Here is a 19,996-nt window from a genome sequence, read left to right as displayed (position 1 = left end):
GGTTTCACTCCTGGTGCCTAGCACTTTCCTAGGCTCAGCTATCACCCCTGCCACTTGAGGGGCCCTCAGACCCTCTCCTCGACCTCATTCCCCACGCTCCTTCTACGCCGAGTTTTTCTGGCTTTTGTTCCGTCCCAAAACCTTGCCACGAGCCAGAATCCCCGTTAAGACTGCTTCCTGAGCAGCCTAAAGCCACCCGCTTTCCCTTGGCGAGATCCCTCGCGTGGGCACGACTGGGGCACAGAGTGGCACAGAGCCCTGCCGGGTGGCAGCAGAGCCGCCATAACCCGGGACGGGGCCGTGAGGCGCCGCCATGACACCCCTTCCTCCCTCCGGCCGCTCACCCTGCCCGCACCAATCAGCGCCGCGGGCGGGAGCAGCGCGCACCAATCAGCGCCGCGGGCGGGAGCAGCGCGCACCAATCAGCGCCGTGCGTGTGCCAGTTCCTGGCACCCCCCACTTCCGTTGCGCCGTGCCGCTCCCTCACGGCCGCGCTGCCCTCACGGCCCCGCTCCCCTCACGGCCCCGCTCCCCTCGCGGCCCGGCTGCCCTCACGGCCCCGCTCCCGCACGGCCGCGCTCCCCTCAGGGCTCGGCTCCCCTCACGGCCCGGCTGCCCTCACGGCCCCGCTCCCCTCACGGCCGCGCTCCCCTCGCGGCCCCGCTGCCCTCACGGTGCTCCCGGCCCTGCCGGCGCTGTCCGGAGCGGTACCGGGCCGCTGTTTGTCACCTTCTGGGTGCCCCCGCGGCTTCTCGGTGCTCGAGTGCGGCCTTTTGGAGCCGTTTTCAGCACCGCTGCCGCATTAAAAGTCGATTTAATTAACCCCTCAAGGCCTGTAAATTGCATGTTTTCTAGTGGCTGCTTCCCCACTGGTGCGTTTGGGTAAGAGGACAGCGCGGCCCAGCACTTATTTTATCGTTCTATTACCTATATTATTATACATACAGCTTTTACTATAATCCTTTGCCCTTGTTTTATAATTTTTACCACTATTTTGCTATTTTTGCCGGTATTTTTACATTTGTACCGTTTCAAAGTTTTCACCTTTTTACCATTGTTTTACCGTATTTATCATTATTTTACCATTTTAATAATTGTTTTATAATTTTATCATTTGTATCCTTTTTATCATTACTTCATAAGCATTTTGAAAGATAACCTAACCTTAAAAATTTGTGTTTTAATACCCAGGCTTTAATTTCTGTATGCTTTGGTGGAATTAATTGTGGATGTTTTGGGAACATCCTAGAGATCCTTTAAGTAGGTAATAAGTTTAATTATTCATATATAATCATAATAATGATCTGATTTTAATTAGATATAGATAAACATGAAAAGCGTGGTGGTAGCATTCAAATCTCTCAAGCAATGTCCTGCTACATTTCCTCACCTCTTAATTACCCTTAATTGGTGGATGCTTTGGTGGAATTAATTGTGGACGTTTTGGGAACATCCTAAGGATACTTTAAGTAGATAATAATTTTAGCTATTTATAAATAATCATCATAATAATGCGATTTTAATTAGATTTGGATAAATATGTGAAGCGTGGTGGTGGTAGCATTAAAGTCTCTCAGCCAATGTCCTGCTTCATTTCCTCACCTCTTAATTACCCTTGCTAATCAGCAAAGCTGACATTGGGCTTTTAGTGGAAAGTGTCCCTGCCCATGGCAGGGGTGGGATTTGGTCACTTTGATTCCCTTCCAACCCAAACCATGCTGTGATCCTGTGAAATTCCTCTTTCCAACCTCCAAGTTGCTCCCAAAAATCAGGACAGCCTGCGTCCATCATCTTCTTTCCACCCAAAGTGATTCCTAACAGTTAGTTTGAGCAACAAGGACATCCCTAAAATGGAACAAACTTTACTGGTTGCAGTGTTTTTTCAAGAACTGAATTTGCTCTTTGCTGCTTAATCTTTAATTGATTATATTTGAGATACTTGTGTCAGTTTCCCCAGCAAAACATCAATTTCTGGTTTTTGTCAGTGTGGCAGCAGCAGCATAGGGAGGCCAGGAGGAAGCAGCAGACCTGAATTAGAGCTGCTAGGGAATTATTTGTGGTGTTGCTGTCAATATTTAGGGACACAGTGAGAAACAGGGTGGTTGTGCATGCAGTGAGGCCCCACGTTTTTAATTATTAAGACATCTCTGTGCATTTATTAAACACCAGAGAATACAGAGGGACAGCAGCTCAGCAGGGGTTTGTTTGCCTTTAGAGAACTTGGTGTAAAATTTTATCCCAAATTGATTTATCTGCCCTAAATCCTGGACCATGTTCAACATGTGGGAGTCTTAATTTTGGGAGGCATGAACTTTACCAGGGTGCTTTTGTGGCCTCTCTGCTCAAGTTTTAGGAGGAGGGAAATGTAATTAAACATTGAGCTGCCCTTAAAGTTCTTCTGGAGCTTGAAATCCTTGTGGGATGAGTGACATTTGGGGTCTGACCCAGAGTCATCCCATCTTTCTGGATGGCTCTGGGTCCTGCAGAGTGCAGCTCAGCAGCTCAGATCCTCCTCTGTTGGGAATGTGTTGGGGGTGCAGCTGTGCTTGGAGGCTCTGTTAGTGCACTGTCTTTGTTCTCCTGTGCCTGCACAGCTGGATTGGAGCATGGAGCCCATCTCCCTGCCAGAACCAGGCATTCCTGCAGGAAACAGCTCATCTGGGGCACAGGAAAAATTCCATGTGCTGGTGGGAGTGACTGGAAGCGTGGCTGCCCTCAAGCTGCCCCTGCTGGTGGCAGAATTGCTGAAAATCCCTGCGGTGAGTGAAGCTGTTGGTGGAGCTTTGTAAAGCTGGAGTTACCCTGGTGCTGAGGAGTGATCACATGGCTTCTGCTGAAGTGACAGGTTCCTCCTTGGGGGCCCCTTAGTTCAAAAATGTCTGTGAGGAGGATTCCACCTTGCCCTTCCATACTTGAAAAGATCTTTGCTTTGAGTATTTTTTTTTTTCCTGGAGTTTGTCCTTGGTCAGTCAGGTTATCAGATGTGGCTGCAGACAAATGAGAAGCCATTCCCCCTCATCCTCTGTGTGCCTCAGACAATGAATACTCGGGTCTTTTAATCTACTTTCCCCTGCCAATTCTGTGTGGCTGCCCTGAATCGTGTAAGAAAGGTTTTTGAAATCCTGTAAGAAAGGTTTCTGATGCTTCTGAAACTTCAAATCTCCAGGGTGTTGCAGTTTTCCATGGGTGGGATATGGCTTTTCCAAATGTGATCAGAAAGGGAAAACAGACCTTGTAAAACCAGAAATGGAGAACACAAGCTGCTATATGTGTTTGTTTAATATTTTTTTACTGTTTGTTGTCTGGAGTAACAGAGGTGCCCAGCAGGGGCCACTGGTGACTGATCAGGGAGGGAAATGTGCTCTTTTCTGCTGTAGGATAGTTAAATGTAGAAAACTTTCAGGTTTTTAGAAATGGAAGAAATATTTTGGAGCTGTGAAAGAAAAGAGTAGCAGGAGCAAGAGGGTGCACTGAAATCTGCAGATTTATTGATGAGATTGCTGCATGAATATCCTTTGGGAGGCTGTACCTTGTGGGTCCCTTGAGAAGAGGCAGAGGAGGTGCTGGTTTATCTGGCTGATGTTGCTGTCCAAGCTGGAAAGGGTCCTGGAGGAGAGGCATGTGTGGCAAAGTGAGGCCTCAGTTAATTTATGACTTGGCCTGATGTGATTTGCAAGGTCAAAGGTCCCAGCCTGAAATAAGGACAAAGAAAAATGACATCAGGGAATGGGATGATCAGCCCAGAACCAGAGATCTAATCCTCTCCCTCTTGGATTAGCTTGGCTATTGTCTGGTTTTCTTTTGCTCCTGGAGCTTGGGACATCCTTCTGTGCAGGTGACAGGCAGAATGCAAATGAATGGTAGGAATGTGGCTCAAGCCCTTTGCTTCTCTCTGAGTGTTTGTTTCATAATTAAAAGCTGCAGACAGCTGGACTCCAGCTCTCTGTGCAGCCCCAGAGGTCTGTGACATCCAGTGCAGACTTGATGGCCACTGCTTTTAGGGAAGAAAAAGCAAAAGTAAAACATCTGGGAGTTTATAAAAGCTTGTTTATCAAAGTTATTTACTGATTTCTGCTGTGATTTCAAGGCCTGCTGAGTCAGTGTAACTTTCCCATGGCGTTCATTGATCCTGCACCAGGCTGTTGCATCAGTTTTTTACTGCTGGAGCAGAACTTTACAAAGCAGGCAGGGCAGGACTAGAATATGGCTTTGATACCAGAGGAGATGTGGTTGCAGGCTTGCAGCCAGAGTGGTTAGCTTAAATTGATGTTGTGCCTGAAATGGTCTGTGGTGAACGACTTGGCAGAGTGATTTTGCTGCTCATTAAACTTTAACACCTCCTCGAGGGTGCCAGTGGATGTGACAGCTCACTGCCTTTTGCTTGACTTGTCCTTGACTTGTCCTGGAGGTGTCCAAGGCCAGGTTGCACAGGGCTTGGAGCACCCTGGGACAGTGGAAGGTGTCCCTGTCCATGGCAGGGGGTGGCACTGGAACACCTTTAATTTCCTTTCCAATCCAAACCATTCTGTGGTCCTAGGTTAAAGAAAGACAAGGACAGACTTTTTGGTGGGCAAAATGTTTTGCTCTTGAAGCTCCAGGATGTCACCTGGACTTCAGGTTGAAGTCACACCCTGTCATTTCATTGTGCAGCTGCCAGGCAGCCTCTGCCTCAGCTTGTAGGTGCCGTTTAACAGAGGAGCTCCTGTGCTCAGGCTGCCTGGAAAGGTTTTGCTGTCAGAACTGAGAAAGCCATTCAAAAATAACCACATGCACCTCCTTACCCTGAGCAGAAAGGGCTGTGCCACGAGAATCCTCTATCAGAGACCAGCAGTGTTGCCTGAACACAGGAGAGCAGTTTTGTGGTAAGGTTTGTTTTGGAGATTTGGTTTAAGCCAAAGACCTTTAACTAATCTAAACTGTCTCCAGTGAGGGAGTTTGAGTGTGGCCAAACTGCCTTTGCTGTTGAAGATATCCACATGCAAACAGAGGGTGTGCCAGGTAAATAGAAAGAATAAACCATGTAGGCTGAAGTAATCCTGAGAACACTGGCCTCTTCCCAGTGTAGCTGGAGGGACTTGAAGGACTTGCTGAGAACAAGGGAACCAGGAGCCCACCCCAGCAGAAAACCTTCATTAGGGACAATATTTAACTCACAAAACAACTTTCTTGGGGGATGGTGGGATTTCAGCCACCAGCACTCAGACTCCTTGAACATCCCTCTGGAATGTTCTGGCCTGGAATGGTTGAATGCAGTGCTCAACAGCCAGAGCTCTTCCCTCGTCTTGGGCTTATGCTTGGAAGAAATAAATACTTTTCTCAATAGCAGCACTTCAGAGAGCAGCCATCCTCCTTCACACTGCACAGTGGCCTTTAAACCCCCCAAATAAATAAATAAATTAAAAAATTTTCTTGCAGACTGAGGTTAACACCTCTCCCGAAGCCTGCGGGGCGGCGATTGCGCCTTTGTGGGTGTCGCTGCTTGGCTCGAGCAGCTTCCTGTGGGGTGAGGTTAGCATGGCAATAATACAGTTAGCTAATGCCTCTGAGTGTGATCTTCATGCTAAAAACACTGTGAACACTTGTCATTCCAGTCAGGGGTGTTGCAAGAAAAACAGACATTTAGAAGAGGCAGAAAAGCAAATGCACAGTACCAAAAATGTGTTGTGCAGCTCTATTACCCTGTCACTTTTCCTTGAGAAAATGGGGGAAATTACCAGTGGCCACAATATGCCGAGGCTGGCATTTTCCACTGCTCCCAGCTGTTATTCTAGTCTCAGGATGCAAGGAGCCAACACTGCCTTGTTCCCAGTGGAATAAATGGTGTTGGGAACAGGATTGTGCTCTGTCACATCAGTGCTGCTGTTGCAGAGGACTTCTTGGAGCTTCGAGGTTTCTAGCAATTGATTGTAGCAAGGAGTGCAAGCACCGAGTGTCTCATAAGTTTTCTACCTCAAGGCACTGCTTTCCAGCAGAAAGGAGCTGCTGTGGGGCTGATTTCTCCCCACCTCACTGTCAGACCAACAGAACCATGCAGTGGGTCTGGGAGTTGCTGGAAGGAGCAGGCAGTGGCCAATACCATGGAAAAGGGATATTTTTCACTGTAATCAGCAGCCTGAGGTTCATCTTCCTCATTACTAGTCTTCAGAGTGCTCCATCCATGTGTTTTGATGTTGACCAATTTAAGGAGCATCCTTGGGAGGAATTGCAGCTGGAAATTCAGCTCCGTGTCCCACGTGAGCAGTCAGGGCATGCAGAGCTGACACTGGCTGACCCTGGTATGTGGAGGACACCTCTGGTTCACTGCCTGTGGCAGGAGCTGCTGGCAACATTTATCAGAGCTGCAGGACACATAGAAAACAGGGAAAAGGCCCCTTTTCCACTTGGGAAGATTTCTGCAGGAGGAAATGAGAGGTTCACCTTAGCACCTTTTGTAAGTGAGTGTCAGATAAACACCTAAAGAATGGGATAGGCTTTCTCCAGCAGACACCAATAAATGAAGGTTGCAGTGGCTTTGCAGGTTTATCTGAGATTTCAGAGAGAACCCTCGTGTGTTCCCCCAGTCTCTCTCTGTGGAAGCCACTGGTTTGCTGCACAGAAACCCTGTGCTATGGACACAGCTGCACAGAGGTTTTCCCTTTTGCTTAGCAGGTGAGGACCTGCCTGTTTTAGGTGGGCATGAAATGAGTTTCTGGCTCCTGTGGATGCCTGTGGTGGCCTGGCCTTTCAGCTGTGAATAGGGGAGGCTCTCTGAGAAGCCACAAAAATCTTCAAAATTGTCCTCAAGTCTGACCAGTGGTCTTTTTCTTTCTGCTTAGCTCGAGGTGAAGGTGGTCACTACTGAGAGAGCAAAACATTTTTACAATGCCCAGGAGATTCCTGTGATCCTCTATGGTGATGAAGAGGAGTGGCAGGTGAGTTGTTCTTGCAAATAGAAGCATTCCTCTGAAGTTTTCTTGCAAGAAACCACACTTAGTTCTTTTCTAAACCTGAGCCAAGACCCACTCTTTGGTCTAGTAATACATGTTTGGTATGTGGCTTTTGAAGAACACGCTGTAAAGGAGGAGGAAGAGAGAGGCTGCCCTGATGCAGTGCAGGATTTTGTTCTGCAGCAGGCAGGGAGGGTAGCAGTGGTCTCTTTCCACCCTGGGCCCAGCTGCTCTGAGAGTAGTGTCAGGAAATGTCAAGACAGCCACTGCAGAGGCACGGTGAGCGAGTTTGGTGCTTGTCATGAGTCATACTTGTCACGCAGGCAGCAGCTTCGTTCTCCTTAGCTCAGCTGTCAGGGCTGTGAACATCTCTGCTCCCTGTGAAACGGCTTTTTCGCCTGACTGCAGTTTTACTGACACACTTTGAGAGTCCTTGAGTATGAAGAGGTTTGTTGTACAAGCATCAAGATTTATTTTTTCCATACATTTCATCCCTGCTTTGCAGTGCTGATCTGAGCACAAGGTGCTCTCTCCTTACCCCTATTCCTATTCACACGTGAGCATCACTTTTAAGTGGCAGACACACATTAGTGGCAATGGCCAGGAAATGTTCTGGCTGATCTCAGGGTTTGGTGGATACCTACTGGATCCCAGGGTGCTACAGCCTCAGGCACTTATTTCTGAGGAACCCTCTGTGGGGTGATAGAAGAGCTGCAGGTCAGGCTTTGAGGTCTGCTGGCACACTGGAGAGCAGGCACGGAGCCCTTGTGGTAGGAAATAATCACAGAATGGTTTGGGTTGGAAGGGACCTCAAAACTCATCCAGTGCCACCCCGTGCCATGGGCAGGGACACCATCCACTATCCCAGGTTGCTCCAAGCCCCATCCAACCTGGCCTGGAACATTTCCAGGGATGGGGCAGCTGCAGTTTCTCTGGGCAGCCTGTGCCAGGGCTTCAGCACCCGCACAAGGAACGATTTCTTCCAATATCCCATCTAACCTGCCCTCTGGAAGCTATTTCCCCTTGTCCTGTTGCTCCAGGCCCTTGTAAATAGCCTCCCTCCATCTTGCTGGCTCCTTCAGGCACTGGAAGGACACAATTGGGTCATCCCAAAGCCTTCTCTTCTTCAGGCTGAACACTGCCACTTGTCTCAGCCTTTCCTCATGGGAGAGGCGCTCCATCCCTCTGATCAGCTTGATGGCCTCCTCTGGGCTCACTGTGACAGCCTGCTCAGCATCTCTTTTTGAGATCCTTCACTCTGGCAATAAAACAACAAGAAAGACTAGAGGTGAGTGGAGGAGGTGGGAAAGGTGTTCAGGAAGCCCTGGCTTTTCGGATGCTGCCTTTTTGTTGTGGCTTCCCGTGACTCAGAGGAGGAGCAGTTTGTGGCCCTGACACAGCCCGTGCTGGCCTGTGGTTGGGTCTCCTCTGGGGAATAAGCACCTGATGCTGTTTGCTGCTTCTAGGACTCTTTCCGAGTTAACTGAGCTCTTAAGACCAGGGTTCTCTTGAGCAATTCAGAGCAAATAGAAATATTCATTCAAGAGTGTGTCAAGGAGAAGCTGTGGCTGCCCCATCCCTGGAAGTGTTCAGGGTGGGATGTGCCTTGGAGCAACCTGGTCAAGTGGAAGGTATCCCTGCCCATGGGACAAGGTGAACTTTAAGGCCCCTCCCAGCCCAAACCATTCTGCGATTCAAAGAGCTGAGAGAGGAGAGAAGTGCCAAACTGGATAAACCTCATCCGTCATGGAGAAAGCCAACACCACACTGTTCCCTGCAGTACTTAGGAGAGTTCCCTTTGCTGTTTTGAGTGAGCAGGGTTGTGCATCCTAATTAAAAGTGGCATTTCAGTTAGGGATCTGTACCTCGTGAGAAGCCAGTGGGCCGCTTCACTTCAATGTGAAGTGTGTAAATCACATGGGTTCCCCAGGAAATGTTCCCCTGGTTTGGGCCTGCCTGGCTCAGCTGGCTGAAGGACGGAGCTCTTAGAAACAATTACAAAGCTAAGGGATGCTGTGGGTGGGGACAGCTCTTTGCTGTGACTCGAAACCTGTGGTTGTCACATGTGTGAATTGTCTTGTGAGGAAAGGATTCCCCCATCCACTGATCCACTGCCATCCCTTAAATTCCATAAGCGTAATTCCATAGGAATTCCATCAGGAATTGTGATTCCTGGGGTGGGATTGATGAGGTGTGTGAGGGTTTGGTGCTGCCCACCTTGTGTCCCCCACAGCTGTGGAAGGGCCGCTCGGACCCCGTCCTGCACATTGAGCTCCGGCGCTGGGCTGACCTCATGGTGGTGGCACCTCTGGATGCCAACACGCTGGCAAAGGTCGCCAATGGCATCTGTGACAACCTGCTGGTGAGTACCCAGGCTCTGCCTGCCACTGCTGCCACCCCTCAGGACTGCCTGACCTTGCCTCCATGGAACCTTGGTGCTTCTGCAGCATCACCAACAGCGAGACTTGGACGTACTGCTCCCCCTTCATCTGCTTGTCTCTCTGTTCCCCAGCATGGTTCCACTGCTCCTTCTCTTTCCTTCCCTGAAATCCATTCCCACTCCTCAGCTCTCTGTCTCTCATCTCATTTCCCAATCCCTGCTTTGTCTTCCCTGCTGTTTCTGGAGGGTGCTACTTCTTTCTGCCTCCATCCTCTCTCTCTGTCACTCGTACACACAAGCACACACTCACTGCTTTTTGAGTTCCTCTGTTTTTTTCAATACAATCTGGAAAGACACCTGTGAGATCAGATAAAACTGTTTACTTCCTGCTACTTCACCACCTCCCTCACCTAACATAGCACAGACTTTCAAACATGCTTATGCCCACTTACCTCCCAGCCTCAGCTACAGAGGATTTTGCTTGTTCAGGCCTGTTTTTTGGTATTTAAAGGTCTCTTGAGGCTCTTCAGCCTAATCAGAAACTGTATTAAAAGGGAGTGTAGCTTCTTTGTTGGGTGCTGGGGACCTTCAGCACGGCTGAATGTTTTGTGGCCTGGTATTAACCACACAAAAGATTTCAGGAAGCTGTGGATCTGTGTGACCTACAGCCTTTTGGGTAAGAAATGCATATAAATGAACAAAATCCACCCAGAGCAGATCACTGAGGATCTGAGAGAAGGCAGAAAGAGCTGTGGGAGGCACAAGTAATGTCTTGTCCTTCTGGGTCCCTTGGGGGTGTGCTGAGGGAAGAGCTCAGGATGGATGTCAGGGATGTGTGGCTTCACAGGGTCCTGCCAATCTTTGAGAGCCTTGTGAAGGGAAGAGGCAGGTCCAGGAAAGGGAAGTGAGTGCTGGAGGTGCTGGTTGGCATTTCAGAGCAGATTGCATCAGATTTCCTTGTGCTGGGAAGGGTTCAAGTCACAGGATATAAAAAAGGATGGGCAGGGTTCCTGTAAGACTCTGTTATCAGAGCTGCTCCCTTGGAAGCTCCTTTGTTTGAAATGCTGCAAGGCCTGGGGAATCCAACGGACATTGCACTAAGAACAACCAGCATTATCTTTCCAAGGGGATGAGGTGATCCTTGGTTGTCTGGAAGTGCTGAGGAGTCAGATTTGATTGCCTGTAGCACACAGGAGCTGCCAGATGCCTTGTAACCTGCCAGCATCTCCTGCAGCAGCCCAGATGTGCTCGTGTTCTCCTCTGCTGTATCCTGGAAGCAGCACTGCTTCCCTTGCAGGGAGTTATGGATCCAGCTGGCATTTCGTGTCAGAAAGACTCATTGCCAACTTTCAGTGTTCAGCTTTGTTATCTGAAGTGTTGCCCCGGGGGTGTCTTTGTAGCCAGTATAATCTGTGGCCTCCTCTCAGCTTCTCTGTCTCCTGCAGTCTGTACACATCCTCTTCCAGCTTGGTTTGCTCCAGCCTGGGCTGCTGGCTGGAGCACGGTGGGATTTATCCTGTGGGTAGCCTCCCTCATCTTTCCTGCCTGTCAGAGATGAGCTTGGCTGGAACGTGCTACAAATTAATCTCAGCCCATTGGGTTAGTCCAGCTGTGCTGACAAAACAACAGCCAGGCTGGAAAGGTGCATCAAAGGGATGGGAAGGAGTGAGGAGATCCCAGCCCTGCCATGGCTTCTCCTGCAGACCTGCGTGATCCGCGCGTGGGACCTGAGCAAACCCCTGCTCTTCTGCCCAGCCATGAACACGGCCATGTGGGAGCATCCCATCACAGCTCGCCACGTGGAGCAGCTGAAGGCCTTTGGCTACATGGAGATCCCCTGTGTGGTGAAGAAACTGGTGTGTGGAGATGAAGGTCAGTCCTTTTCTGTGGCTCCTGCCCCTTTGCCCCCCTGTCCTGGAGAGATGTGCTGCCTCGTGCTGTGTGGCCACAGAGATGTTGAACTGCCACGGTTTGTACAAACAACCTGAAGCTTTGCCCTGCGTTATCCCTCTCATTAATTTTTAAATAGCCTTAAGAGCTTCCAGCTGAGCCTGATAGTGAACAGAAATGCTCATTCAGGAAGAGAGGAGATCAAAGAGAAGGAAGGTTCTGTGGCAAGCTTTACCAACCTGGGATTTGGGTGTCCTGACTTTGCCCTCTGCTGGGACTGGGGGCTGTTTTCATTGTGCCTCAGTTCCTCAGCTCCATCACTGGGATTAAATCTTATCCCTGAGTGCAGACAGTAAGAAAAGCCCTTTGCAGATGTGGCTGGGAGTGTAGCTGGACACACACTTAACATTTGTTGTTGTTGTTGTCTGGGTTACTATTTAGCTTCCCAAACAAGCTTTGATTTGGGGTTTTGACACCAGAATTCTGTGAAGTGAAAGAGGGGTGTGGAGGAAGTGCAGACTGAATACTTTTAGCTTACAGTGCTAAGAAATAATGGTCTCATTTGAGTTTTAGTAGCTGCTTTAAATGGAGGTGTTTTGACTTTTGGGGGAAGGGTTTTGATACAGACCACTTGGATGAATGGATTTGCTTTTTTATTAAAATTTCATTGGGCAAATCTCTGTAAAATACACCTTAGTTCCAGCCACAACCTGCAGTCCTGGTTCCAGCAGGATTTTAACCACCCTGTCAATCCAATAAACAGTCTGTGACAAAGACAGGCTGTTAAAATGTCCCTCGTGGTTAAATTCTAGGCCTGGCTTAGTTTTGGAATCCTTAGGTAGGTGCAATGTCTCCATTTTTTGAACTGAAAACTAAGAAATATTTACAGTCAGGTAAGTGTAGTCAAGTAACTCAGACATCAGTTGAAATATCCTAGATGATTAGCCTTCCACTGGGATTTTAGACATGATTACATCAAATTTCTTTATATCCAGCTCAGCTGTCTCAGCTGTGAGAGCAAACTCCTGAAAGAGCTTGGAGGAGAGGGATGCAGGGATGGCAGGAACAGCCTCATCTGACTGGACTCCACTTGTGCTCCTGAGTCAATTCCCAACAAGATCTTCCTGATGGCAAACCAGCACTTCTTCTGGCAGCCTGTAGGGAGATTATGGCAGGGCAATAATTGATTCAATCTCTCTGAAGACCCAAACTAGTCTCCACAACTGACTGCTTTTCACCCCTTCCCCTTTTCTCAGGCCTCTCACCCCACAGCCTCTTCCACGCTGATTTTGGTTTTGTGGCTTCCATCCACGCAGGGGTTTCCCTGGTTTCCACGCAAGCAGCACGTAACAAAGCTCACACATGTGGTGCAGGAGAGACTCAGTTTGCACCAGTTTTGTCTGTTGATGTTGTGGTTTGTTTTGCTCTAGGAGGTTTCTCTTCCTCACCCCCTGTGGTTGGGTCTTACCTGAAATGCACCAGATCCTTACTGCCCCCAAGTTGATGGATTTTTCTCCTTTACTAAAGGGTGGGTTTAGACAGAAAGTCCAGCTAAAAGAGTTAGAATACCAAAGTCAGTTTCTTGACTGGATAGTTTCCACACTGCCATTATCTGCTTTGTCCTTGACTGGATTTCTAGAGCCTAGCACACTGGCAGATTTCCACCTGTAGGCATGAGCTGTGCTGTAAGAGTTTGCTTTGCTAAACCTAAAAATCCAGCACTGAATTGCCAGAGGTGTTGGAGAAGGGGATGGTGGAGGAAGAAAGCAGGCCTTGGAAATGTTCTGGAAGGGTGTAGCTCTGCCAGAGCATGCAGAGGGGGTGTCTCTTGTCAGGTGCAACTCTTCTCCCTGAGCTTAAAAGTCCAAATCTCCCTGCAGCTTGTCCACAGGGTGCTCCAGACCTCCTGGGATTTACAGGTCTGAAAAAGAGGAAAATTATATTTCCCAGAACTAATTTCTTCTGAGTAGTAAGTTATGAGGTTAATTAGCCAGCAAGATAAAATACCAAGAGAGACTCCTTTTCAGTCTTCCAAGAGACAAATACCTGTGGGAGAAGCATCTTTCCTCAGCTCCAGGCAAATTAGAAGAGTGAGTGGCCTCAGTTGCCAGTGCTGAGTTGAGCACACAAAGTTAGACAAAGTGATTTCTCTTGTCAGGTGCAACTCTTCTCCCTGAGCTTAAAAGTCCAAATCTGCCTGCAGCTTGTCCACAGGGTGCTCCAGACCTCCTGGGATTTACAGGTCTGAAAAAGAGGAAAATTATATTTCCCAGAACTAATTTCTTCTGAGTAGTAAGTTATGAGGTTAATTAGCCAGCAAGATAAAATACCAAGAGAGACTCCTTTTCAGTCTTCCAAGAGACAAATACCTGTGGGAGAAGCATCTTTCCTCAGCTCCAGGCAAATTAGAAGAGTGAATGGCCTGAGTTCCCAGTGCTGAGTTGAGCACACAAGGTTAGACAAAGTGACTTAATCCTCTCAGGCTTTAAAATTCTGAACCTGAGTTTAAAACTGCTTCAAAGGAGAGCAGCAGCACAACATAGATCAGATGTTCATCTGGCAGATAACCAGGCCCAAAGGAGAAGCCTTTGCATTTTGTTCTGTCCAGCACTCAGCCTTCTCCAGGAGTTGCTCCCAGGATTCAGGCTGGTGGGAATCCACAACAACTTTCTCTAATGGAGGTCCTTTCCCTCAGGCAGAGTCATGGGAATGGTATGGATTTGTCAAGTCTTTTGTATAGGCAAAGATGTTTCAGAAAGATACTGAAATCACACAATTTTGAATTGAAATACACCCTGTAGAAAAGAGGTGAGATAAGGAATTTTGCTCCACACAGTTTCTTTAGGTTGCCCCACCCTGGATTTCACCATGTGGTTTTGCTCTTGCCCTGCAGGCCGAGGTGCCATGGCAGAAGTGTGGACCATCGTGGAAAGAATTAAAAGGATCCTTGAAGAACGGGATGTGCCAAGACAGAGCTGATGTTTTGGCATGTAAATAGTGGGTTTGTGCCTTCCTGATGGTTTGGAGATAAAGCCAGCAGGAAGCTGGGCTCCTGCTACCCATGGCATGCATACCTTTAGCTGCTCTCCAACAGAAGGAGCCAACGGTTGTCTTCCAGCTGGTGCCAAATGTGAAATGTGGTATTCACCACAGACTTTCAAAAACCAGAGCCAAGAATGTGCTGCTTTAGTGTGGAAAACCCTGTGGTATTTTGGGAGTAACTGTTCTGAGGCTGCTCAGCCCCCAGTGCTTCACACCTGCTCTGTTCTGGGCAGGCTGCAGAAGGTGTTTGAGCTCCTGTGGTTCTAGGGAGGAAAAGGCCCTGCAAATTCTGGTGCAGGGTAATTGCAGCCCCTTCTAGCAAGTGTCTCCTGGACCATTCCTGCTCTCCAAAGCTTGGTCCACAGCTGTGCTGGCTGCATGTTCCTCCCAGCAGGAGTCACTGTCCAAACAGATTTTCCCTCTGGGAACTTAATAAAAAAGAGTTTTTAATCCTGTCCCTGATGAGTTGCGTCTTGTAACTGCTTTGGCCAGTGTCTTTGCTAAGTTGTGTCTGCTTAGGGTTTTTTATCAGAGAAAAAAATGACTGAAAGGAGCTTTGCAGTCCTTTTGCTCTTTTGTAGCTGTTGTCTGGAGAGGGATGCAGGTATCAACCTCATTCCAAAATGCCTCCTGCCCATCTGGGTGGCCCAGTTGGGAAACAAGCAGGCCAGACCCTCATGGAAAACCGAGGCTGCATGTTTCCCATGGGGATGAAGTGAAACTTCACCTTTGGTGACCTTTTCAGCTTGAAAATTTACTGCCTGGCATGAATAAATTGGGAAATCCTGTGCCCTTGTGGGCCAGACCAGGCAGGGCTTCCCCAGTCCAGCCTTTCCTTGGGAACACAGTCTTGCTCCTGAGGGGACTGGGAGCTGTGGAACATACTGCTCTAGCAGAGCACTGTTGACCTACAGAGCACATTTTTGACTGAACCCAAACAAATTTGAGGCCTTGAGTACAGCATGTGCATCCTGCCTGTGAGGGAAACCTCCAGCCTGCTGTGCATGAGGGAAGAGGTCACTAGGTTAGGTTTGCTTAACTTACCCATCCCACACAAATAAAACCTCTGAACCTTCCCTGTTTTGTCTCTTCCACTGACAGAAAACCAGGGCGTCACACTTTCTGAGAAGGATCCTGGTGTGAGCAGAGCTTGTGGCTCACACAGAGGGCTGTAGTGGTGTTGTGGCTGTGACTTCTGCATTTTGCCAGGATTTGTGGAGTGACCTGCATCATTTGTTCAAGTTCTCAGCCTCTCAGAGGACCTTCCCTTAAGCTCACTGACAGTAGCAGAGATGTTTCTGTCTTCCATGAGTTTTGATGTGAATGGTGTTTCTTCTGCTCACAGGACAATGTGTGTTTTGGCTGCTACAACTGGCATTTGTCCTTGGGATCTGTCGTAGCTATCTCCTGTGCCTGGAGTTGTTTATCCCTCCTCCTGCTCCCTCACTTGGCAGCACAGAAAATCCAACAGAGATTCCTCTATCCCAGGACAAAATACCACGTTCCTGATAAGAGCCTTACTCTCTTCCAAGCCTGCTTTGCTGCCTTGAGCTGCTCCAGAAATGTTGAAAAGTGATCTTCTGCACAATTGCTGTGATTTTTTTCATTGGAAGCAGGTTGTGATAGCTTTCCAGGCTGGGATAAACCTGTGCCCAACCCACCTTTCCTTCAGGGCAAATAGAAGAAACAGTTAAGCTCCTTCTGGGAGGCAGGAGCAGCTTCCAGCCTGGCACAGGTACAAGTTCCCACACGTGGCCAGGGAGATGCAGCAGCCCGTGGGCAAGAGCTGTTCCCTGTGCAAAAGAAGCAGGAGTAGAGCTGGGAAAGCCCTGTCTGCTTGAAGAGGTGACTTTGGGACAGTGTTTTTCTAGGATGAGGCTTGGGGTGGTGATGAAGGACCTAGTTCCAAACCAGGGCTCTCTGCCAGCTTGGGCAATAGGCACTGCCAGGCTCTCCTTAGTCAATGAGGTCAGCAAGAGGTGTTGAGGGATGGATCCCTCAGGACATTCAGGCTTCCACCTCCATCCCTCACAGCTGTCTGTGTGTGACCCAGGTTCACAGGGCAGGCCTGAGACGCTTCCCATGAGCTTTTTCCTTTCCTTCAGCTCTTCTTTTTGAGCCACATGCTGATTTTTTGTTTCACTTTCCCATGAAACTCTCAGATGACTGAGGCAGCACTCCCATGAATCCTGCTGTGTTGCAATTTCATTCATCCTGCTTAAAACTGTTTCTCTCAGCATGGCTTGGGAGTGATAAAGAGCCAGGACAAAAGCTGAGCCAAGGCAGCAGCCCACCTCCTTTTCTGGGCTTGCATGTGCCTCTCAGCATCCCTGGCTCTGGCTGCTTGCCCCCATGATGGGATCCCTTTGCTGCTTGGATTTGGGGAGCACTGGAGGAGGATGGAGATGCACTGGTGCTGTTTTGGTCTGGCTTTGATCAGGAGTTGGCTTGACTTGGGATGGGAATTGCATCATCTCAGTGCCTGTCCCATCCCACTCCTCCAGCTTGGGAGCCTAGAGCAGGAAAAGAACATCTGAAAAAAGTGACAAAACTTCCCCATATGTAGACTTTGAGCAGTGGTGTCTCTGTGATGCACCTGGTGCAGTGGCTTTGCACCTCGGGGATTCTGAGTTGGCACTTGCCGCCCACTCCAGATCCCCGAAGCACGTGAGGTGGCAGGAAGTGGGTTTGTCCCCAACCATAGCCCAGGCAGGCACTGAGGGAGGCCAGGGGTTGCCACAGGGTGACAGATCAGCGGTGGCAAGTGAGAACAGGAGGTGTTGGTAGGTTTTTTCCTTTCCTTGCTCTGGTTCCCTTAAGCTCACTGACAGTAGCAGAGATGTTTCTGTCTTCCATGAGTTTTGATGTGAGTGGTGTTTCTTCTGCTCACAGGACAATGTGTGTTTTGGCTGCTACAACTGGCATTTGTCCTTGGGATCTGTCGTAGCTATCTCCTGTGCCTGGAGTTGTTTATCCCTCCTCCTGCTCCCTCACTTGGCAGCACAGAAAATCCAACAGAGATTCCTCTATCCCAGGACAAAATACCACGTTCCTGATAAGAGCCTTACTCTCTTCCAAGCCTGCTTTGCTGCCTTGAGCTGCTCCAGAAATGTTGAAAAGTGATCTTCTGCACAATTGCTGTGATTTTTTTCATTGGAAGCAGGTTGTGATAGCTTTCCAGGCTGGGATAAACCTGTGCCCAACCCACCTTTCCTTCAGGGCAAATAGAAGAAACAGTTAAGCTCCTTCTGGGAGGCAGGAGCAGCTTCCAGCCTGGCACAGGTACAAGTTCCCACACGTGGCCAGGGAGATGCAGCAGCCCGTGGGCAAAAGAAGCAGGAGTAGAGCTGGGAAAGCCCTGTCTGCTTGAAGAGGTGACTTTGGGACAGTGTTTTTCTAGGATGAGGCTTGGGGTGGTGATGAAGGACCTAGTTCCAAACCAGGGCTCTCTGCCAGCTTGGGCAATAGGCACTGCCAGGCTCTCCTTAGTCAATGAGGTCAGCAAGAGGTGTTGAGGGATGGATCCCTCAGGACATTCAGGCTTCCACCTCCATCCCTCACAGCTGTCTGTGTGTGACCCAGGTTCACAGGGCAGGCCTGAGACGCTTCCCATGAGCTTTTTCCTTTCCTTCAGCTCTTCTTTTTGAGCCACATGCTGATTTTTTGTTTCACTTTCCCATGAAACTCTCAGATGACTGAGGCAGCACTCCCATGAATCCTGCTGTGTTGCAATTTCATTCATCCTGCTTAAAACTGTTTCTCTCAGCATGGCTTGGGAGTGATAAAGAGCCGGGACAAAAGCTGAGCCAAGGCAGCAGCCCACCTCCTTTTCTGGGCTTGCATGTGCCTCTCAGCATCCCTGGCTCTGGCTGCTTGCCCCCCTCCCAAACTCGATGGGATCCCTTTGCTGCTTGGATTTTGGGAGCACTGGAGGAGGATGGAGATGCACTGGTGCTGTTTTGGTCTGGCTTTGATCAGGAGTTGGCTTGACTTGGGATGGGAATTGCATCATCTCAGTGCCTGTCCCATCCCACTCCTCCAGCTTGGGAGCCTAGAGCAGGAAAAGAACATCTGAAAAAAGTGACAAAACTTCCCCATATGTAGACTTTGAGCAGTGGTGTCTCTGTGATGCACCTGGTGCAGTGGCTTTGCACCTCGGGGATCCAGAGTTGCCACTTGCCGCCCACTCCAGATCCCCGAAGCACGTGAGGTGGCAGGAAGTGGGTTTGTCCCCAACCATAGCCCAGGCAGGCACTGAGGGAGGCCAGGGGTTGCCACAGGGTGACAGATCAGCGGTGGCAAGTGAGAACAGGAGGTGTTGGTAGGTTTTTTCCTTTCCTTGCTCTGGCGGGGTTCAAAACTACACAATTAGACATGAATCTTCCTCCTGTAAGAGGAGTGACAGTGGAAAAGGGAGATGATTCAAAGGGACAGTGGTGGTTCCAACCTCTGCCCTCATGTTTTGCTTTCCATGTGCTTGATTTTTTGTCTGGCCAGCCCTCCTGACTTGGGAGATGCTGGGAAGCAGCTGCATGACCCTGACTGGTGATAAGGTGGTTGCCAAAAGACCCAGCAGGGCTGGGCACAGACTCCTTGGCACCAGCAACACAGATAGCTTAACTTCGGTGGGGCAACCTCCCAATTAAAACTTGCAGGTGCAGGGTTCTTCCCCTGGCCACCTGCCTCCGTGGGTGCTTGAAAAATAGTTTCCAGGAGTAATTGAGCTTAATTAGAGCTTGAATTCCCTGGAGCTGGGATGCTCAGAGATGCACAGGGGACTGAAATAATCTGATGGGGCAGTTTCCCGCTTGGTCTCACCGTGGCTGAGGTTTTGTTCATGGCATCTCCTGTTGTCCTTTAGATGGAGATGGAGTTTTTTCTCTAGGAATACTGGCTTTGGTGTTGTACCTCACTTTTCTGACTCTCCAGGGAAAACGGCATAAAGGGGATGGAATGACCAAAAAGCCTTTGTGCTGTCCAGGGAGATGAGGAATAAAGGTCACTTTAGTCATCACAGTAAAGATAAAATGAATACACTCTTGACCAGAGGCTCCTGGGATCCTAAAGGGAAATGGGCTCTGCATGGAGACTCCTAAAATGAGGCTTAAAATCAGGCTCCAGCAAGTGTGATCGCCAAAACCCCTCAGTCTGAAATCAAGGAGTGCCTGGGTGCTCCCAATCCCCTGTCCCATGGCATTCAACCCCTGGCAGGTCATCGTTGGTCAATGCCAGCTGTGGGGGGAGAGCACCCCAGTGAGCCTTTGTCCCCCTGGTCCCACAGGAGTATCCAGAAAACTACCCCTCCCCCCCAATCCTTCTGCCAGCGCTGGGTGAGCGTGCCAGGAGAGGCAGTGCCAAAACAAGCTGGGGGAGGGCCAGCACAGCGATCAAAGCTTTCTAAAAGGGATTTATTCCTCCATGACCCCTTGGATGGCTGGAAGAGCCTTTCCCCAGGAGAGCTCTACCCCCAAGAGCAGCCTGAGCCCCCGGGCCTGGCTCTGCTCTGTCTTGCTTGATTTCCACGGGGTGCTTGGGTAGTTTATAGTTTTGGAGAAATATGATTCATGAACTCCAGCGTGATAAGGATGAGGGAGGAAAGAAAAGCCACGTCAACCTGAAGGAATGTGGCTGGTAGAGAGCCCAGCCTGTGGCTGGCAAAAGCCCTGGGAGAGAGAGGATCAGGGTAAAAAGGGACAAGATGAGAACATGTGCCTGAAAAAATAGCTGAAAGCTTCCCATCCCTGCTTCAGGGGCTCTT

The 19,996-nt window shown here is 49.3% G+C and overlaps 1 protein-coding gene across 6 annotated transcripts; it reads left to right on the top strand.

Annotated features, from left to right (window-relative positions):
* Nucleotides 1-573: 573 nt before the first annotated feature.
* On the top strand, nt 574-14,692 carry PPCDC (phosphopantothenoylcysteine decarboxylase). 6 transcript variants are annotated; one of them, XM_041419034.1, is made up of 7 exons: nt 574-872; nt 1,192-1,260; nt 2,595-2,759; nt 6,816-6,911; nt 9,160-9,288; nt 11,010-11,178; nt 14,090-14,692. In XM_041419034.1, the coding sequence occupies exons 3-7, from the start codon at nt 2,607-2,609 to the stop codon at nt 14,173-14,175; spliced, it is 633 nt and encodes a 210-aa protein (XP_041274968.1). In that variant the 5' UTR covers nt 574-872; nt 1,192-1,260; nt 2,595-2,606; the 3' UTR covers nt 14,176-14,692. The 6 variants fall into 6 exon arrangements, with proteins under 6 accessions (XP_041274968.1, XP_041274964.1, XP_041274967.1 ...); XM_041419030.1 differs by having other exon boundaries at nt 1,192-1,264; XM_041419033.1 differs by having other exon boundaries at nt 574-882.
* Nucleotides 14,693-19,996: the final 5,304 nt, after the last annotated feature.

Source organism: Onychostruthus taczanowskii, unplaced genomic scaffold, assembly GCF_017590055.1.
Source record: "Onychostruthus taczanowskii isolate IOZ18803 unplaced genomic scaffold, ASM1759005v1 scaffold6, whole genome shotgun sequence".
NCBI classification, from domain to species: Eukaryota; Metazoa; Chordata; class Aves; order Passeriformes; family Passeridae; genus Onychostruthus; species Onychostruthus taczanowskii.
The sequence above is the reverse complement of the archived record's forward strand: the minus strand, read 5'-3'. Positions and strand labels throughout refer to the sequence as shown.

Coding starts and splice junctions, on each gene's coding strand:
- PPCDC (XM_041419032.1), top strand. CDS start 2,607: ATGGAGCCCATCTCCCTGCCAGAACCAGGCATTCCTGCAGGAAACAGC. Junction 2,760..6,815: donor AATTGCTGAAAATCCCTGCG/GTGAGTGAAGCT, acceptor CTTTCTGCTTAG/CTCGAGGTGAAGGTGGTCAC. Junction 9,289..11,009: donor GCATCTGTGACAACCTGCTG/GTGAGTACCCAG, acceptor CTTCTCCTGCAG/ACCTGCGTGATCCGCGCGTG.